Below are 17,360 nucleotides of genomic sequence, written 5' to 3'. Positions count from 1 at the left end.
CGGACACCTCTCTTCATGGACAGTTTTCCACGGAACCGAGTTTATTTTATATAAGACATGTTTAATAAGCCTCATTTAAGTGAACACCTCGAATTCCGGACAGCGGACATCACCATTAGTCTCATCCACTTCTCTTAAGCAGACACTTTATACGCGTTCCAGGACACTTTCTTTACACAAAGATTTCATAAGGTTTAATATCATTCTGCAGACATATGCGATTTCCTTTTCAGTGTTTATACTATTTCGAGTCCAAGGAAAAGAGAGATGAAACGTACATAGGAATGCTGAAGTAGAAATAAAGTTTATTGTTCTGTACAGGGCTCTTTCCAGACCTTTTATTAGGGTCATCGTATATCCTAATTATTGTCCATTCTGAAAATTCTAGTTGCCGGGAATGCTACCAGTGACTGCCTAGTCAAAAGTTACCAAGGGATTTTCCAATATATCTTGCATCAATTCATTCATAACTCAGGTTTTCACTGATAAGGTCGAGGTCAGGTAGTTCATTTAAACTTGACAGACTTTCATGTGCTGATTGTTGAGGCAGAAATACCATAGCATTTCAATTGCCCATTAAACATTGCTCACTACTGTCACATGAGGGTTTTCTTCTGTACTAAAATGCCGATTTCTGGAGTTTGCCACGCATTTTATCGTAAATGTAGCTAAAGAAGTATGAAATATTCCCACAGCTCTTTAAGACCCATCTTGTAAAGTGGGCAACCAGCAGTGTTAGTTCTTGCATCGATTGCTATCAATAAGGGTGCAACAGTCGTTAGTCCTTTCCTACCCTCCACATCGTCATATGTGAAGCGCCAACATTCCTCGCAGCAGACCTCATACTAGTTCATGGATTATCATTGTTATTTCTTTTAAAGCAGCCTCTTCAAACTCTGGGTTCTGTACTGATGGCAACGAAGGAAGGAAAAAGAACGAAATAGGAGAACAATGGCTGCTCAACCTGGGACTATCTGCCATCTCTGCGGAAAATTCTGTGCCTCCTGTATTGGGCTGTTCAGTCACCTACGGACTCACAGATGAAGAGGAGTTCTGATTGGAAGACCAGCCTACTCGTTTTCGAGTGTTTGCTATTCTACTGAAACACGAGTAAGAAGGACGAGCGTGTTTAGATCTTGAGACAAAACAAATGCAGTGCGGAAGGACTTTCAGTGAGAGAAACTCCCTGAAAAATTAAACTCCGGGAAAACAGAATTGTGAAGAATAAAATGACATTTTAAGTAAGTATAGGAATCAAGGAATGAAATGAAAGAGGGAATCAGTTTTTGCAGAAGTGAACATTGCGGTATATGATTGGTTCAAATGTGTTCAAGGAAAGAAACTGTGAGTGATTGGGCCGGGCCAATGTTACAAGAAAAAGTGCGAGAAATTGCAAATAACTTGAAAGCTGAGATTAATTGAATAAAGAATTTGCATGTCACGCTGGGTCATTATTCCTTTTTCAAGAATAGTGTAGTAAAGAAAAATGGGCTAAATTTGTACATCCTGCTGAATGATTACTTCCCAAAGCTGTAATGAATGTTAAGGGTGTAAAATCACTTGTAACATCTCCCAGGCAAATATTTTGTTAGAAATGATTTAGAATAATCAAAATAAAGATTAAATTTTACAACCTTGTTTTTGCAGTTGCTTAATTGCGGCCAGTATCCATTACTCGGGAGATAGCAGGTTTGAACCCCACTGTTGGCAGCCCTGAAGATGGTTTTCTGTGGTTTCCCATTTTCACACCAGGTGAATGCTGTGTCTGTACCTTAGTTAAGGCCATGGCCACTTCCTTCTAACTCCTAGGCCTTTTCCATCCCATTGTCGCCGTAAGATCTAGCCGTGTATGTACAACGTAAAGCCAATGGTAAAAAAAATGAAAATAGACTGGCTTGAAGATAGTTTTGTCCAGAAGCTGACTTCTTTCTTATAGAATACTTTGGATCGTAACTGCAAGCTCACTACAGCACCTTTCTTGCACCTTGATTATCTCACTATAACTGTATACTATACAAGCATCGTGGATGATTACACATCCTAAATACGGTACTTGAAATGGTCTACTTGTTCCAGCTTTGTAGTCTCAACCTGACTTCCAATTCTCTTACCTACTGACATCACTTTGTCTTGGAGAGGCTAATTTTCATATCATACTCATAGCAAGATAGACTGCAGTCTCTGAGAACAGTCTGCCATTAAGACCAAGTTATTGGCATAGGCCACACTGCTTACTATGTTTCCACCTAACTAAATGCTTCCCTGCCACTGTATACCTTCCAGTATATGGTCCATATAAACTATGAACAATAAAGTTGAAAAATTACTGCCTTGTCTAACCCATGTAACTACCTTGAATCAAGAACTACCATTAATTCTCACTGCAGCCCTATTGCCAACGTAAATGCCTTTTATTGCTTTTAATAATCTAACCTTAATCCCAAAGTCTTTATCATCTTTTCCCTAGGTACTCTAGCATGTGCCTTCTCTAGATCTATGAAACTTAGCATAACTTCGAAGTATAGGTTGCTGTATTCACGTCCTAGTTTGTGAACAATGGGCAACATTTGAGTGGTCTAGCAAGTGCTCCGAAGAGTTGGGATATCAGTTGTTATGGAATAGGAGTGGTCATCTCGGATATATTCTGAGTCGTGGCCCTCCTTGCGCTCGGGTGACGAGGACTATACAATCCACCAGTGGTCCCTAACCCGATAGAGCGGGGATCCTCGCTGGGACTGTGTATAAATAGGGTAGCAACGTGCTTCACACAATTTATCGAGCTCAGAACATTTTAAGCAATTGTCAGACCTATAGGCTTAATGGAGTCCCAATTTCATTAGACAGGCGAGGGACTTCTTGAGAACAAAAATAAAGGAAGGAATATTTCTAGGACCCCAAATTAGGGAATTAACAGCTGGTGAACATTTCCTTGAATAGTTGAATTTATTTTTATTTATTATATGACTTTTAGTGCCAGGAGTGTTTGAGGATATGTTTCTATTTGCTGCCCATGGGCTACCGGGTGTCTGGATGTGGGATGATGATGGTGGTAGTGAGGTAGCGAGAGGGTGAGGTCCAGTTCCAGAACATAGGCTACTCCTGTCAAATAGCACCAAGGGGTCTGCTCAAAGCTTTATATCCCCATCTGACAGACAAATTACCATCAGCAACATCATTTGCTCTTATTCCGTATAAATACTGTAGAGTGGTTTGGAATTAAATCCAGGCCTTTGGCATGCAATCTAGTGATCAGAAATTGTATACCACCACCTCTCCTTCCTTGCCGGCCAATATTCTGAAGATGAAACTTTTTTGACCAACAGGACTCAAACCAACTAACCGCATTGTCAGACCGTATAGACTTGAATCCTTAATAATCATGGCCACTGTACAGGCTGTTTTTTGATTGATGTAAGAAAAATGGTATGGCTGTCTTTGACAAGTATCTGCGAGAACGTTTTAGGCAACCATAAGCCAGAGAACTATCGCAATATTGTACATGAACTACTGATATCTACCACTGTATGGAAAGTAATATGTCACTTAAACTACATTTCTCAAATGGTCATTTGAACTTCTTCCCGGATAACCACAGCACTGTAAGTGACAAACATGGTGAACAGTTCCACCAGGACATTTCCCAAACAGAAAATTCTTATCAAGACAATTGGAGTGCTGCAGTGTTGTCAGAATACTGCTGGACTTTACGAAGGGATGTTCCTGAGGCAAAGTATCTCAGAAAATCTTGCAAGGAAATATTTTTAGGTGTGTTTCTTCACTTTTCTTTATTCCTATGTTGAATTTTTGTTTGTGTTGCTGTTTACATTTGGAACTCTTGTTGCAAGAGTGTGTCTTTGTGCCGATACATTTAATGCATAGGCTGACATTGAATAACATTGAATAAGTTGGTCGTGCGGTTATGGTTGTGTAGGTGTGAGCTTTGCACACGGGAGATGGTGGGTTCAAGTACCAATGTCGGCAGACCTGAAAATGGTTTTCTGTGGTTTCCCATTTTCACACCATGTGAATGTTGGGACTGTACCTAATTAAGGCCATGACTGCTACCTTTTCAGTCCTAGCCTTTCCCATCCTTGTGTCACCAAAAACCTTCAGTGTGTTAGTGCAGTGTTAAACCACTAGCAAAAGAACAAAGCAAATAGAGGCTGATACAGAAATTCTGCAGAAATCTGGATTCTTGGGTGAATTATCTTCCAGAAACAGTGTGTTTGTTATTGTGACAGAAAATAAGTTTTTTGTTTGTTTGCTGGTGAAACCTAGTTTTTACAGTACTCTATGTTTTCTGGTATGCGCTAGACCATTTTTTATTACTTTCATTGTTCTGTTACAGTCTTATCCTTGGCATTGACAATATGAAAGTGACTGAGGTATGGGCAATGCTAGGAATGCCATTCCTTATGCAGCCAGTCCCTGTTATGATTGGTGTGAAAATGTTGCTCATAGGGTCTGTTGGTGCATGCATTTCAGTGGGCTTGGCTGACTGATGTGCAATAGCAACTTCTGGCTCAGTGAGGAAAGCAATGATAAACTACCTCACTCCTCATTTCCCCAGTACACCTCTTCAGTGATTCCTAGGCCATCTATGACAACTAATGGTGGAGCTGTTGAGCATCCAACCAGTCTTCGGGCTGAGGACTGAACATACACACCGACCAGTGTATTCAAACCACTCTCATTGAATCCTAGAACTGCCATTCATGCAAGATTAGGAGCTAATTGTTCCTTTCCGATGATGGTATCGTCTGTGAAGCCTAAGACTAAGCCTGAGACGTAACAGGTTAGATCATTGCAGACCATTATTTAAGAGACTAAGGATACTCCCAGTACCAAGTATATACATCATGCAATGCATTCTACACGTGAAAAAAAATATTGATCACTTCAGAAAGAATTTTGACAATCACAATTACCAGACGCGAACAAGAATAATATTTTTATCGAACACAAGAGTAAAACCGTTGCCTTGAGACATGTAGACTCTGTTGGAATCAGATTGTATAATAAGCTTCCAAATACGATTAAATATATTAGTCCCGTCAGTTCATTTACCACAGCTTTAAAAAATCTCCTGCTGAGTAGCTGCTTCTACAGTACAGAAGAATACATGATGAAGTGCTGGTAATGATGCTACTACTTATTAACTTGTAATGTAGTATATAGCCTTAAAATTATGTTAATGTCACATTGACTATGTTCACATTATTAACACCACACCAATATATTTTTATTTTGTCTTGTAAATATTGGTTATTAATATTATTTAAAAAAATTAAGATGTGCTGTCCTAACATTGAGGTATGTGGTGTTTCTGTTCTTTTTCAAAATGTTCATTGTTGTGCATATATTATTGTTAGTATTAGGAAATCACTTGACAACTCCTATACTGTAGGCATATTTCAAAATATGTAATTGTACAGTCTATGGAAGCTAAATAAATGAATGAATGAATGGACTGCTGACGGCTTAAAATCAGGCTGCAACAGGCTCCTTGGTGAATTTTTTTCCAAAATATGGCTACTTTACTAATTGTATGTCAACGGCCGTAGCCGTGTTGAAACACCGGATCCCGTGAAATCTCCGAAGTTAAGCAACATTGGGTGTGGTCAGGAGTTTGTTGGGTTGCCACGCGCTGTTGGTGGGGGGTAAGGCAATGGAGGAGCGGAAAGGAACTGGCCACCCTACCGCACGTAAACACCGGCTCAGGAACACCTCTGCGGAGGTTCAGACCTGCCTTCGGGCAGAATAACCCTTACCTACAAATTGTATAATGCTGGAGATAAAGGAGATCCCTGCAAAACACCTCTTCTAAGTTTTGGTTTTTAAGTGGTTATTTTCAGTTTGTGTTTGAGTTCCTTCTTGTAATGAGAGAACCAGAGAAGAATATATAGAAAAGTAGGAACAAAGGTGCAAACATATACAAAGATTAACACAGTGACGTGTTAGTGTGGGAAGAGGACAGACATCAAAAAACAAAACATCAAGGAGAAACTAGATTTTCAATGAATGGTTTCAATAAGGTTTCACATGTTTAGGAACATTATTGCATTTCAGGATAAAGCTGTAGAAAGTCCCCATCCCATCCCATCCCATCCCATCCCATCCCATCCCATCCCATCCCATCCCATCCCATTTTAATTAGTATAATGAAGAGAGATAAAGCAAATTACTTATTCGAATATCTAAAATTGCAATTTTTTTCTTGTTTTCAGAATGACATGAATCTCTCTGAGGAGAAGAAACAACCCCTTCGTCTCCAGACTCTGGAAGTCAAAAGGCAGATGCTTGTCATGCATTACAAGGGCTTATCACAGGTAAATAAAGCTATGAAAAGAAGTGGGGAGAAATAAAATTAATTTGAGTGTTTATATAAAAATTCACAATTGTTCTTTAGCACAAAGTACATAATTTAGAAAGGTGAGTTGTAGAAATTTTACCTTGTATTACATGTGGGAGAGATAAATGTGTTTTTTACTGATGCTGGGGACCTACCTAGAAATGTATTTACTTTTATAACAATATCTATCAGAAATCATGCAATATTTTCTAGACCTACTTTGTCAACAGCAACTCCCATTAACTGTAATTTATTAAATATGGCATCACTCCCAAAATTCCATTCAGGTAGATGTCATTGTCAACTGCATTGAAATAAGAACACCTAAACAAAGTCTTTCCCCTTCTGTAAACAGACCAGAGTGTGATAAATTAAAACACACACACACACACACACACACACACTCTCTCTCTCTCTCTCTGTGAATAAACCAGCTAACAAATTATTATATGAACACTCCCAAATGATGATATATATTTTGATTCCCATAGGGAACTTGAAATATTTGTCCTGAATGAATAATTTACTCATCGACGACAAATATTTCAAGTTCTTTAGGGGAGTCAAAATTATATCATCTTATGGCCTAACAGGCATACTTTTTATAAAAGAGACCAAGTCTTTCATAGTGCATTGGCACTGCCTGAGGCTCCAAGTAGCCATTGCTGTGGCGTCCATTACATGCTCTAGCCATGTTTCTTGGTAGTTGTGCTAATTGCCAACAGATGAGCTCAAATTGTCACCAAGAATGAGTTAGCTGGAAAATTTATAATTTTCAATAATAGACCAATTACACTGACCGGCAAAATTAATGGATCACTTGAAGTTTTAAAGGAAAAAGTGTGTTAAATTGTGAAACATTTGTTTTATTAATTACACTGCTTATTTTCATGAAAAAATTATCTGAGTAACTAAGGGTAGCGATAACAGACAGATAACATTACTTAGATTATTTTTTCATAAAAATAATGAATGTAAATAATAAAACAAATGTTTCACAATTTAAAATGCTTTTTCCTTTGAAAATTCAAGTGTTCCATTAATTTTGCCAGACAGTGTGTATTGGAATTACTCTTGAATGAAGTCTAGCCTTTGTAAATAAATGAAACTGACCTTAACCGAGCAAGTGGCCGTGCAGTTAGGGTTGCGCAGCTGTGAGCTTGCATTCAGGAGATAGTGGGTTCGAACCCCACTTTCGGCAGCCCTGAAGATGGTTTTCTGTGGTTTCCCATTTTCACACCAGGCAAATACTGGGGCTGTACCTTAATGAAGGCCACGGCCGAGACCTTCCAATCTCCCACCCTTCCGTCGTCGAAAACCTTCGATGTGTTAGTGCGACGTTAAAAAAAAACTTACCTTGATGCAGAGAAGGGTAGAGTTCAGCAACATGTGGTAATCATGTGTGCAAGTAAGGTAAGGCACTAGCCAATATAAGAACAATAAGAGAACATCGCTACATGGCATGCTCTGTCTGTCTTGGTCGAGGACCTATTGTATACCCTTATCAGTATTTGTAAGACTGTATTGGTTAAAGTTGGAAGGAGAGGACATGTGCATTGTCACACAGTACAGGGACCCCCAGCCTTGTATGATTTCCCGGCTGGCACTTCTGTCCTTTAAAACCGTAAGTCCGTTTGGGCTCGGCATTAAAAAAACAATGCAGTGTCATCGGCATTGACAATATTGTTCGGTACGTATGAATTGATTATGTGAGCACAGCTTTTTCACCAACTATCGGCATCACCAGTGTTTGTGGATTCTGCTTCTCCACACACTGGCTGCTACGTGATATGTGGCGTTCCTTAAAACATTGAATGAAAAGGAATTACGATTTCACTCAAACTTAGCAAATATGAAGCACACTGTAGACACACCAAAGTATGTGAAAGTGCGGAATGCTACCCCTGCACATTCCTGCGTTCTTTCATGGCGTGGATAAAGTTTGAATGTAAATTATTCTTTTAAATGTAAGGACAGTTTTGAATTAAACGTCTAAGTTTTGGTAATGGGACTGATGTTGTTCTTCGAATTACGAATTATCCGTATTTCGAATTAAACAAATTAAATAACATGCAAAACTGTACCTTATGTTTCCGGAAATGAAAGCTTGTTCGAATTAGGCGGGATTTTAAATTAACCAATATTGAATTATCAAGGTTGTACTGTATCTCCAAATTGTTTCTGTATTATTTGTCAAATTACAGTACTAAATTATTTATTAGTGAAACTCCCAAATCTTTTGTATGCCTTTTTTATGTTCTGTGTGTAAGTTTCCCTTTTCTTTTTTTTATTTGCAGGAAAACCGTAACAAATTTGACAAACCAGCAGGCTATATATTGTATCTTTCTTCTCCTGATCTGAGCGTTAATAAACTGTATAGCTGTATCGAGTCTCTACGTATTGCTCTCACCAACAATCCCCTCACCTGGCTACAAGAATTTGGTACAAAGGGATTACAACAGGTTCTATCTATTCTCAATGAGTGCTACAGGAAGTAAGTATCTAATAATCAGTGCAGATGTTAAGATGTTCTTTTTCATTTTTATAAAAATATGTTATTTGTTATCATAGTCATTGCATTATATAAATTATGTATCTATTTCTTATTTATTGCGGGCACTTGACTCAGCTACCGGTGAGTATATCTCCATATTCTGTCCTTGAGATACTCAACATTTCAGTTGACAATATAGTGTGAGGGAATGGATGTATTGGAATACTTATGTTAGTTCTCATTTATAGTCCACATGCTTTAGCCCTACCAGAGAGGACATGAGTAATATTTAGAGTTATGGCCTTTCTTGAGTTCTGGCAGCTAGGATTATAAAATTCACAGTTAAATCTCCAAATGTTTCACAACTTGTTTGTTTTGCTATTGTTTTGGGGAACCCTACAAATATTTAACCTTTCAATGGTAGAGACACTTTGTGTAATGCAATTTGTCGTGCTCACCTTCAGGTAATTTACACTTGCAGCATTTTTACAACCTTCATTGAACTTATTATGTGTGATCAAAATAAGAAAAAAGGATCTGAAGTCGTATTAAGATATCATAACAGAAATTTTACTATTATAAATGCAGACTGTACAGTTAAATAGTGGTAATATCTGAAATAATCACATGCTTTCGCCGTAAGACCTATCTGTGTCGGTGCGACGTAAAGCCCCTAGCAAAAAAAAAAAAAAATCACATGCTTACTTTTATCGAGTCCTGTTCTAGTAATTTTCATCATTCTACAACATGGCATTTTCGTGGCATTTGCTACAGATATGAACAGTGTGCTTGCCTCATATTGCCAACTGGCATCACTTTCCTGAGAATAATTAACTCTAATATAAAGTAAACAGTCATTTGTATGATGCACTGTTTCTTCAAGCATGTTACCGTTCACCACAATTCATACTATGTAACCTTAGAACTTTGCCCTCCTCTTTTCACTCTTGATGACGATTCATACTACGTAACCCTAGAACTTTGCCCTCCTCTTTTCACTCTTGATGGATGAATTACAACATTTCTTTTCAATCTTTGCCAGCTTTTGGGAGGAGTATGGACATTGCATAAAGTAACTTTGTCACGTCCAAAATCATTGAGGCCCTGAATTGTTTGGTATGTCAGGGCTTTCTTCATCACCAGAAATTTTATGAACTGTTGTGATCTCTACTCGCAGGCTGCTCTGTATCACAATCCTGATTTATCAGTATTCCCCTTAATACCACGAACATCATCATTTGAGTCTTCAAGGAACCTCTGTTTAATCTTCTCATCTTGAGCAGTTGTTTACCACCCAATTGTCAAGAAGGAATAGTGAACACAAAATCGTGGGTAGTGACTAAGTATAAGAATATGGTAACACTGTTGGTAGAGAATAAGCACAGTGCTCCTTCTTAGTGCTCTGTTGACGGAAGCAAAGTTTGTATGCAGCGTGCACTACAGAAAGACAGTGGTTGAGTTTTATAACTGTTCTTCATATACACTCACTGACAAAGAAATGTTGTGCACCTGGAAGAAATGGTCCAATATTGATATAATTTTGTACACATGTCATTGGTGGGTATGTAAATGATTCGAGTTGCAATGACCTGTGACATCTAGAATGGTCACCAGAATGCATTAGTGTTGTCACCATGTGAGTGTATTGTTAGGCCTGGTGTGGTATGTAGCAGGTGTGCAGAGCGTTAGATGGCTTGTGAGCACTATGAAGAACTATGGAGAATGCCTCATGTTTGTGTTTGAGACAGCGTTACCAGCACTTGACAGATTTCGAAAGGGGCCCCTTTGTGGGCACACATGGCTGGCTGGTCTAATTGTGCAATGGGCATGTGGGGCATTCAGATGTGACAGTGGCCTGATGTTGGACTGAACGGGAATGTGAGGAAAACCATGCACGTCATCAAGGTTCTGATCAATCAAGTCTGACCATACCAAGGGAGGACCGTCGTATTGTGCTCTAAGCACACCATAACCCCTTTACGTCTGCACCTGCCATCCGTGTGCAAAGAATGGATTCACTACAGCATCCCATGTCATCCTACACATTTGGTTGGAGACTAGCACCTGCTGGACTACTCAATCGCCGTTCCATGTGTAGGCTGCTGCTAATGGCTGCTTTTAGAATGATGCCGTACCCAGGAAGCATGGACTGCTAACGAGTGGTATCACATCATTTTTAGCAATGAATCTCTGTTCTGCATTACGTCAGATGATCCTTGACTGCGATTGTGAGGTGCTGAGAGGACAGGACACATTCTGCCAGTGTTTTGGAGAGAGACACCGGTGTTGCTCCTGGCGTCATGGTATTGGAAGTTGTCAGGTGTGACTTCAAGTCACCTCTAGTAGTGATTCTGGGAACACTGACGGCCCAACAGTACGTCACAGACATCCTTTGTCCTCATGTGTTACCTCTCAAGAGACTGTATCCTGGTACCATGTTTCAACAGGATGATGCTCATGTTCATATGAAACGTGTCTGTTCTTTCTTTATTCGTGTCAGAAGTATCAACTTATAGATATTTAACAAAAAGCAACATCTACATTTCTACTATACAAATATACAAGTCTATTATACAATCACAGATAGAGCAACAATATTCAAGAGCTAGATGATGCTTGCCCAGTATTGGGCGACGTCAATAGCATTGGGGGAGGCTGCAATCAAGTCTTTCATAGTGCACATTGAAGGACATAAAACACACTGACATAGATGTTGGATCGTCTGCTGCTCTCCGCAATCACAAAGTGATGAATCACTTGAGAAGCTGATTCCTGCTCGTGGTGCCCCTGCATAGGTACCTGGATTAAAATTCCAGTACTGAACTGAACGTCAGCATTCCAGAAGTATCTACCAGTCAACGTGTCTGTGATCTGCCTGCATGATGTCGAGCTACTCCTTTGGCAATCAACATCCCCTGATCTGTTGCCGATAGAACATATTTAGGACCAGCTCAGATGACAACTCTGTTCCAGTGCCAATATTCAGGATATTGAGGGCCATCTGTAATTGTTGTGGGTCAACTTGCCTCAGGAGGGGATACGACACCTGCATGATACCTTTTCTAACTGAATTGCTGCATGCATCCAGGCTGAAGGGGGTGCAACATCCTACTGATTGGGGTCCAGCAGTTTTCTCGTACTGCCAACTTCGTTATCCATTTCACTTAATTTTGTAATCACTGAACTAAAATCACATAACCTCTCAACAGGTGAAGTTTAATTTCATTTCCTCCTCTCCTTCTAGGTGCTACACTTCTTTGTCAGTGATTGTATTTTATGTATGGTGTTGTGGAACCTAGCTGCATATGGAAGAAAAAGACCAGTGATATTAGAGGATCTTTATTAAATATTACATACAGAAGGTTGTATTGAAATCAAGACACAAGATGTTTTTCAAACTTCCACAGCATAACCAAAAATGTAACCTTTTCTGTACTTGGATTATGCTTAAACCAAACAATTTGTTATGTCTTTTATGCTGAGTACTAACATGATACATTTTCAATGTTAATTTCATCTGTTAGCATAAGCCTCATTAGTTGAATGCTTGGGGTACCTTTTGAATCATAGTTTCCAATTGCAGTTGAAGGGCATGGGAATGATACCCTTATTGTCTCAACGAGTAAAACATATGAGAACAATAATATCAACTTAACTTTCTTTGGATTATTCCAGTCATTTCTGGGGTCGCTAAAGCCACCCAGGCTCATTATTGTTTTGGCTGGGGGTTTGAGACCAGATGTCTTTCCTGATGCTGCCATGTGATTACTTAGATGAAAACCTCAACCCTGGTTCAATAGGGAATACCATTATTGTGGACTCTTCTGATATATTGCTGATTTTCTAGGAGAGCGACAAATGTATTATAATGGTTGAAAAATCGAGTGGGAGGGGGGAGTATAGTGCCAGTTACAAATTATGAATTGAATTGTATATTAATCATACTGATTATTACAGAAAGTTAATTTTGTTCTTTGAAGATTTTCATTTTGCACTAGTCAGGTATCCGTAAAGAAGTATTATAATATGAGAGATGTGGCTGTTGGTTTATTTTAAACAATTCTATTGGATATTTTGTTATGTGGTCTTCACAGAAAGATCCATACGCTCCATATAACCAAACAAAATAATATTTTGGATAAATTGTACACATTGTACCAGGAATGCCTGTATTTACCTAGCTTGTAGAGCATGGGTTTACGCAAGGCATGTATGATCCATGCTTGAAATGCATGCAGAAAGAGAGGTTTTTGAAATAAACTTTTTAAATTGAACTGTTTGTTTATTCATAAGAGAAGGCAAGTTGCATATCACCTTTAATACAGCCAGAGTTGGAAAAAAGGAGCGAATGTCTTTTGTGTTGTGCCAGGTGATGTCCCTCTGTGCTGGTACTCCTTTCCCACACCATAGGTCAGCTCTCTGTACCATGGAACCATGCGAATTCCTGTGATGACTAGAAGTTCTGAAAAGTCTGGCAGATCACAGATGGTTTGATCACTTGGCACAGTTTTGAAACTTTACTGGGCACAGTTTTAGTTAAATTCAAAGTAATGATTCACTTGTGTGTTTCTCAGTACATGAAGTAAGAGGAGACAAATGCATAAGAAGTTTTGTTATGTCCTACTATTGTCAGAATCATTTACAAGTTGGTGAGGTTAAGTACAGACATATGAATTTAGTTCCCTTCACATGTTATAATAACTCCACGATAATATGGGGTATTTATTTACAAAAGTAAATTAGGTTTTGTTCACTGAGGGCCTGTATTACGACAGCCAGATAAAAGTGCGGTATAAATTTATTTGGCAGTTTGGACATTTATCTGGAAGTTCGGTTGAAACCGCGTACTACGACTTTCGTTTATGTGCTATCTGGGAAAATATTCTCGAGTATAGCTATGCCGAAGATGGAGAGGCTGTTAACGCTCTTATCTGGGACTTAGCTCTTATCGGGGACGCTTCTGTAAAGAATCAAGATGGCTACTCATGAAAATGAATCTACATCTGCATGATGCTGTGCGAAATTAAGTTGTTACAATGTAATTTATGTATATATTTATGAAGTATGTCATGCTTCCTGTCCAGCTATCACAGAATTCTTAAAGATTTCCCAAGGTAATAAGTTGTTGCTATTGACTATATGAGTAGTACACAAGCAGCCAACCGCAAAGCTTCATGGGTAGCCGTGGTCGTTTAGGCAGCAAAGTTTGATGATAAACAGTTTTTCGTGGGTTCGAGTCCCAATAGTCTAACATTTTTTCACTTTGTAAATGGTAGTCGGTAGGGTACTAGAGGTGATAGTACACATTTTCTAATCATTAAAATGCGTGCCAAAAGTGTGGGTTCTATTCCAAATCTATCCGCGACGCACATATTGAGTAAAGGTATACGACGCTGTTCATGGCGATTCGTTCGTCGAATGAGGATGTTAAGGAGGTTATATTTCTTTTACTTCATAACAACTTGCTACAAAAGTATTTACGCTAAAGTGAGATAAATGCTTGCCAGTTACTATTCTCACGTTGTATTGAAAAGAAAGAAACTAACTACTTATTCAATGAGCAAACAATTTTTGAATTAATAATAAAATTAATGATCCTACGCTGCATCAGTGTATTAATTACGAATATAAACTTCGCGCAACCTCGTAAATAGTACTAGACAAAAAAGATACATAACCTGAATCTTAACTTTTGCGTCCAGGTTACATTCTCAGTCTTTTTATTTTCTAAAACAGTTTCGTTATACAGTTAATTAATTTTAACATTTCTTCGTATGTGTGGATTTCAGTCCTAATTCTGTTCTTGACCTGGACTTCCACATTATAGCTTAATAAGAGTCTGATATTGGATTCTAGTAATACAATTTCAAAAGGAATAGCGCTAAACAAACGAAAACACCAGGGAACACGTATACCACCGCGCTAAATTTCACTATATTTTCAGTAACCTTATTACCAACCCAATAAAAATGTTACTACATCTTCCGCATTACAATACCGTAGTTAAAATCCGTTGGTAGTACGCAAGAAAATATTTAACTTCTAGTTTGCAAAACTGCAGCCTACGTATCTGGCTGTTTATCTGACAGTCGTAGTACAGGCCCTGAGACCACTTTGTCATGTCTAATACTACAGATAGTATTGTCATGACCGTCAACCACCCGTTCGAGAGAGTAATTTCTCTTCACTGAAGCTACTTAGTTAAGTCTATTCATTTGTAACGTACAACAAATATTAACCCACTGGAACCTGACTAATAGTCTAACCTGCAGGGGCAGAAAACTATTTATTTTCAAGAATTGTGCTTTAATTTTATTTATTGAGAATCGGTCAAAAAGTGGTATTTTTACAAAGCTATATACATCACAGATCAGTGCCTTACTGTTCGTTAACTGTTTTTCAGTCTTCATTAGTGAGTCATCGTGTGTTATTTTTTGAAACAGCTCTTCACATGAAGTGGAACACCACATTTTTCACATACTCGCCTCACTTCGGACCTTATTTTATGAGCCTTGCACACTTCGCAGGGCATTGAAGGATGTTTCTTCCTTTATGTTGGAGGAATAAGCACTGGAAAATGTCCCCATACTTTTGCCTGAAGCCGCAGGTGGCTGTCTTGACTGGACGGTCTTCCTTTTGTTGTGCTAGGCGGGAGAGCAGCACTCTGCAGCAATTGCTTGGCAAGTGCTGTGCGGAAGGCTGTATAATACAGCCGCATGCCAGTAACCTTTATGAATACAACACATGAATTGAAGATAGCCATATCCATTAGATACAGCATTCAGTCAATTGAATTGTTATGGGTTTATTGGAAATGTTTGACCAATTCCATGTTAAAGATCCATCTCGTAAAGCAGCCACCCCACCTTGGTCTTCATTTACATCGTCCATGTTGTCGTCAGCACTGGAATCATTTTCCCTAACATAATCAACATCACTATCATCATTAGTGTAAGAAATATCACTGTCTTCTGAAGAAAAATCATTCTCATCATCACTTTCTAACCACTTTACAATATCTACATAACCATCAGCCATGTTTACTTACTAACAAGCGCAAGCAGATAGCATTTTTTTTTTTTTTAATACAGTATTCTGTGAACTTACAACGGTGGATTCCATTTAGAAGATTCACTGAACTTCAAGAAGTAATCTACATGTGGCGTAAGACTCATCTCTTGTTAGTGACTAAAATTACAAACGTTTATAAGTTGGTACGGAATAATTCCGTGTGTCGGCATTTGGTCCAAAACGGCGGTGTACAGAACGTTTCCGTAGGTTGGCACCAATGGGTTAATCAGCTTTCGAGTGGCATTTACGAACGCCTAGTCTTGTGCACTGTCGTCAAGACTGAGTTGACATCTCCACTCGAAAGAAAGAATTTGAATTATACTTGGAAATACAAGTCCTAAGATTAGCACTCGACATTCAACTAAGTTTGAATTCACAGTTCCAAAATCTAAGTTTAATTGCACAGTTCTAATATAACTTGAAAAATGCAAGTTCGACATACACTACTCGCGATATGACCTGATAGAAAATATTCAGTCAGTCACCTTTATACGATGGATTTTTGTCGACATTCACAGTAGCGCACTTATAGAATCCCATCATAGACCGTCGTACAGTCAGCCAGCATGGCTAAGCTGTGGAATCACACACACACTGTCTATCGTGTCACCTAGTCCTCAGTTTATATGAAATCAGCTGGTCACGTCACAAAAATTCCCTATAACTTCAACTTGCAATAACTTCATCAATTTTTCACGGATTTGCTTGAGACTTGGTAATTACGCATAGTTTAGCATTGGCTACACGTTGATGTAGTCTAAATAGCGATGCTAATTTTATTTATTGAGTTATCAGGCATGGAATGTATAGAACATTCTATATTACGTAGCCTGTCCTTGACCGGCCAGCACTGAGCTCGCTCCTCGTTCACCAGCTGCGGTCGGTTAATATCGCACACAGCGGGTATTTTGAACTTTTCAATACTTCAAGACGGGGTGCTGTATCAGCATTCCTGGTTCAGCATGTCTCCATTTTTAAGTGACAAGTGGGAGTAACTGAGTCCCACTCCCATTTGACAGGCGAGGGACTCCTTGAAAACAACTTGGCGAACGAAATGGAATTCGATGGGGAGCTATCAATATTAATGGGGCTTGTTAGGTAAATTTAATCCCTATAGTAGACTTTGTCTTGTAGGTTGGCAGCTGTATAAAATGTGTACATTATTAAAAATACAAGATGTCGGAAAGCTTAGTTCACATTTATTTTATGGTCCTCGCAGCCCGGATGAACTTGCCTCAAACTCCTACAATCCACCATCCTATATAAGGTAATTAATGCAATCATTGGATTACAGTCACTTAAGTATAAAACTTCATTATTCTGATCGAATTCAAACGAATATTAGATGTTTGACCAAGTTAACCTAGCACAACTCTTCGCCCAAAGTCACAACTTCTCAAGGAACTCACAGCTAAGTTATGGTACAACTAGCGCTACCTTTCA

The 17,360-nt window shown here is 38.8% G+C and overlaps 1 protein-coding gene across 4 annotated transcripts in view; it reads left to right on the top strand.

Annotated features, from left to right (window-relative positions):
- Positions 1-17,360, top strand: part of dia (diaphanous related formin 1) — a 513,998-nt gene that overhangs the window by 211,983 nt on the left and 284,655 nt on the right. For all 4 annotated transcript variants that reach the window (XM_067134775.2, XM_067134773.2, XM_067134774.2 and 1 more), the window contains 2 exons: positions 6,228-6,329; positions 8,650-8,846. In XM_067134775.2, the coding sequence (XP_066990876.2) occupies positions 6,228-6,329; positions 8,650-8,846 (299 nt within the window). The remainder of the gene's footprint in view (positions 1-6,227; positions 6,330-8,649; positions 8,847-17,360) is intronic.

The sequence above is a fragment of the Anabrus simplex genome, chromosome 1, assembly GCF_040414725.1.
Source record: "Anabrus simplex isolate iqAnaSimp1 chromosome 1, ASM4041472v1, whole genome shotgun sequence".
Taxonomy (NCBI): Eukaryota; Metazoa; Arthropoda; class Insecta; order Orthoptera; family Tettigoniidae; genus Anabrus; species Anabrus simplex.
The sequence above is the reverse complement of the archived record's forward strand: the minus strand, read 5'-3'. Positions and strand labels throughout refer to the sequence as shown.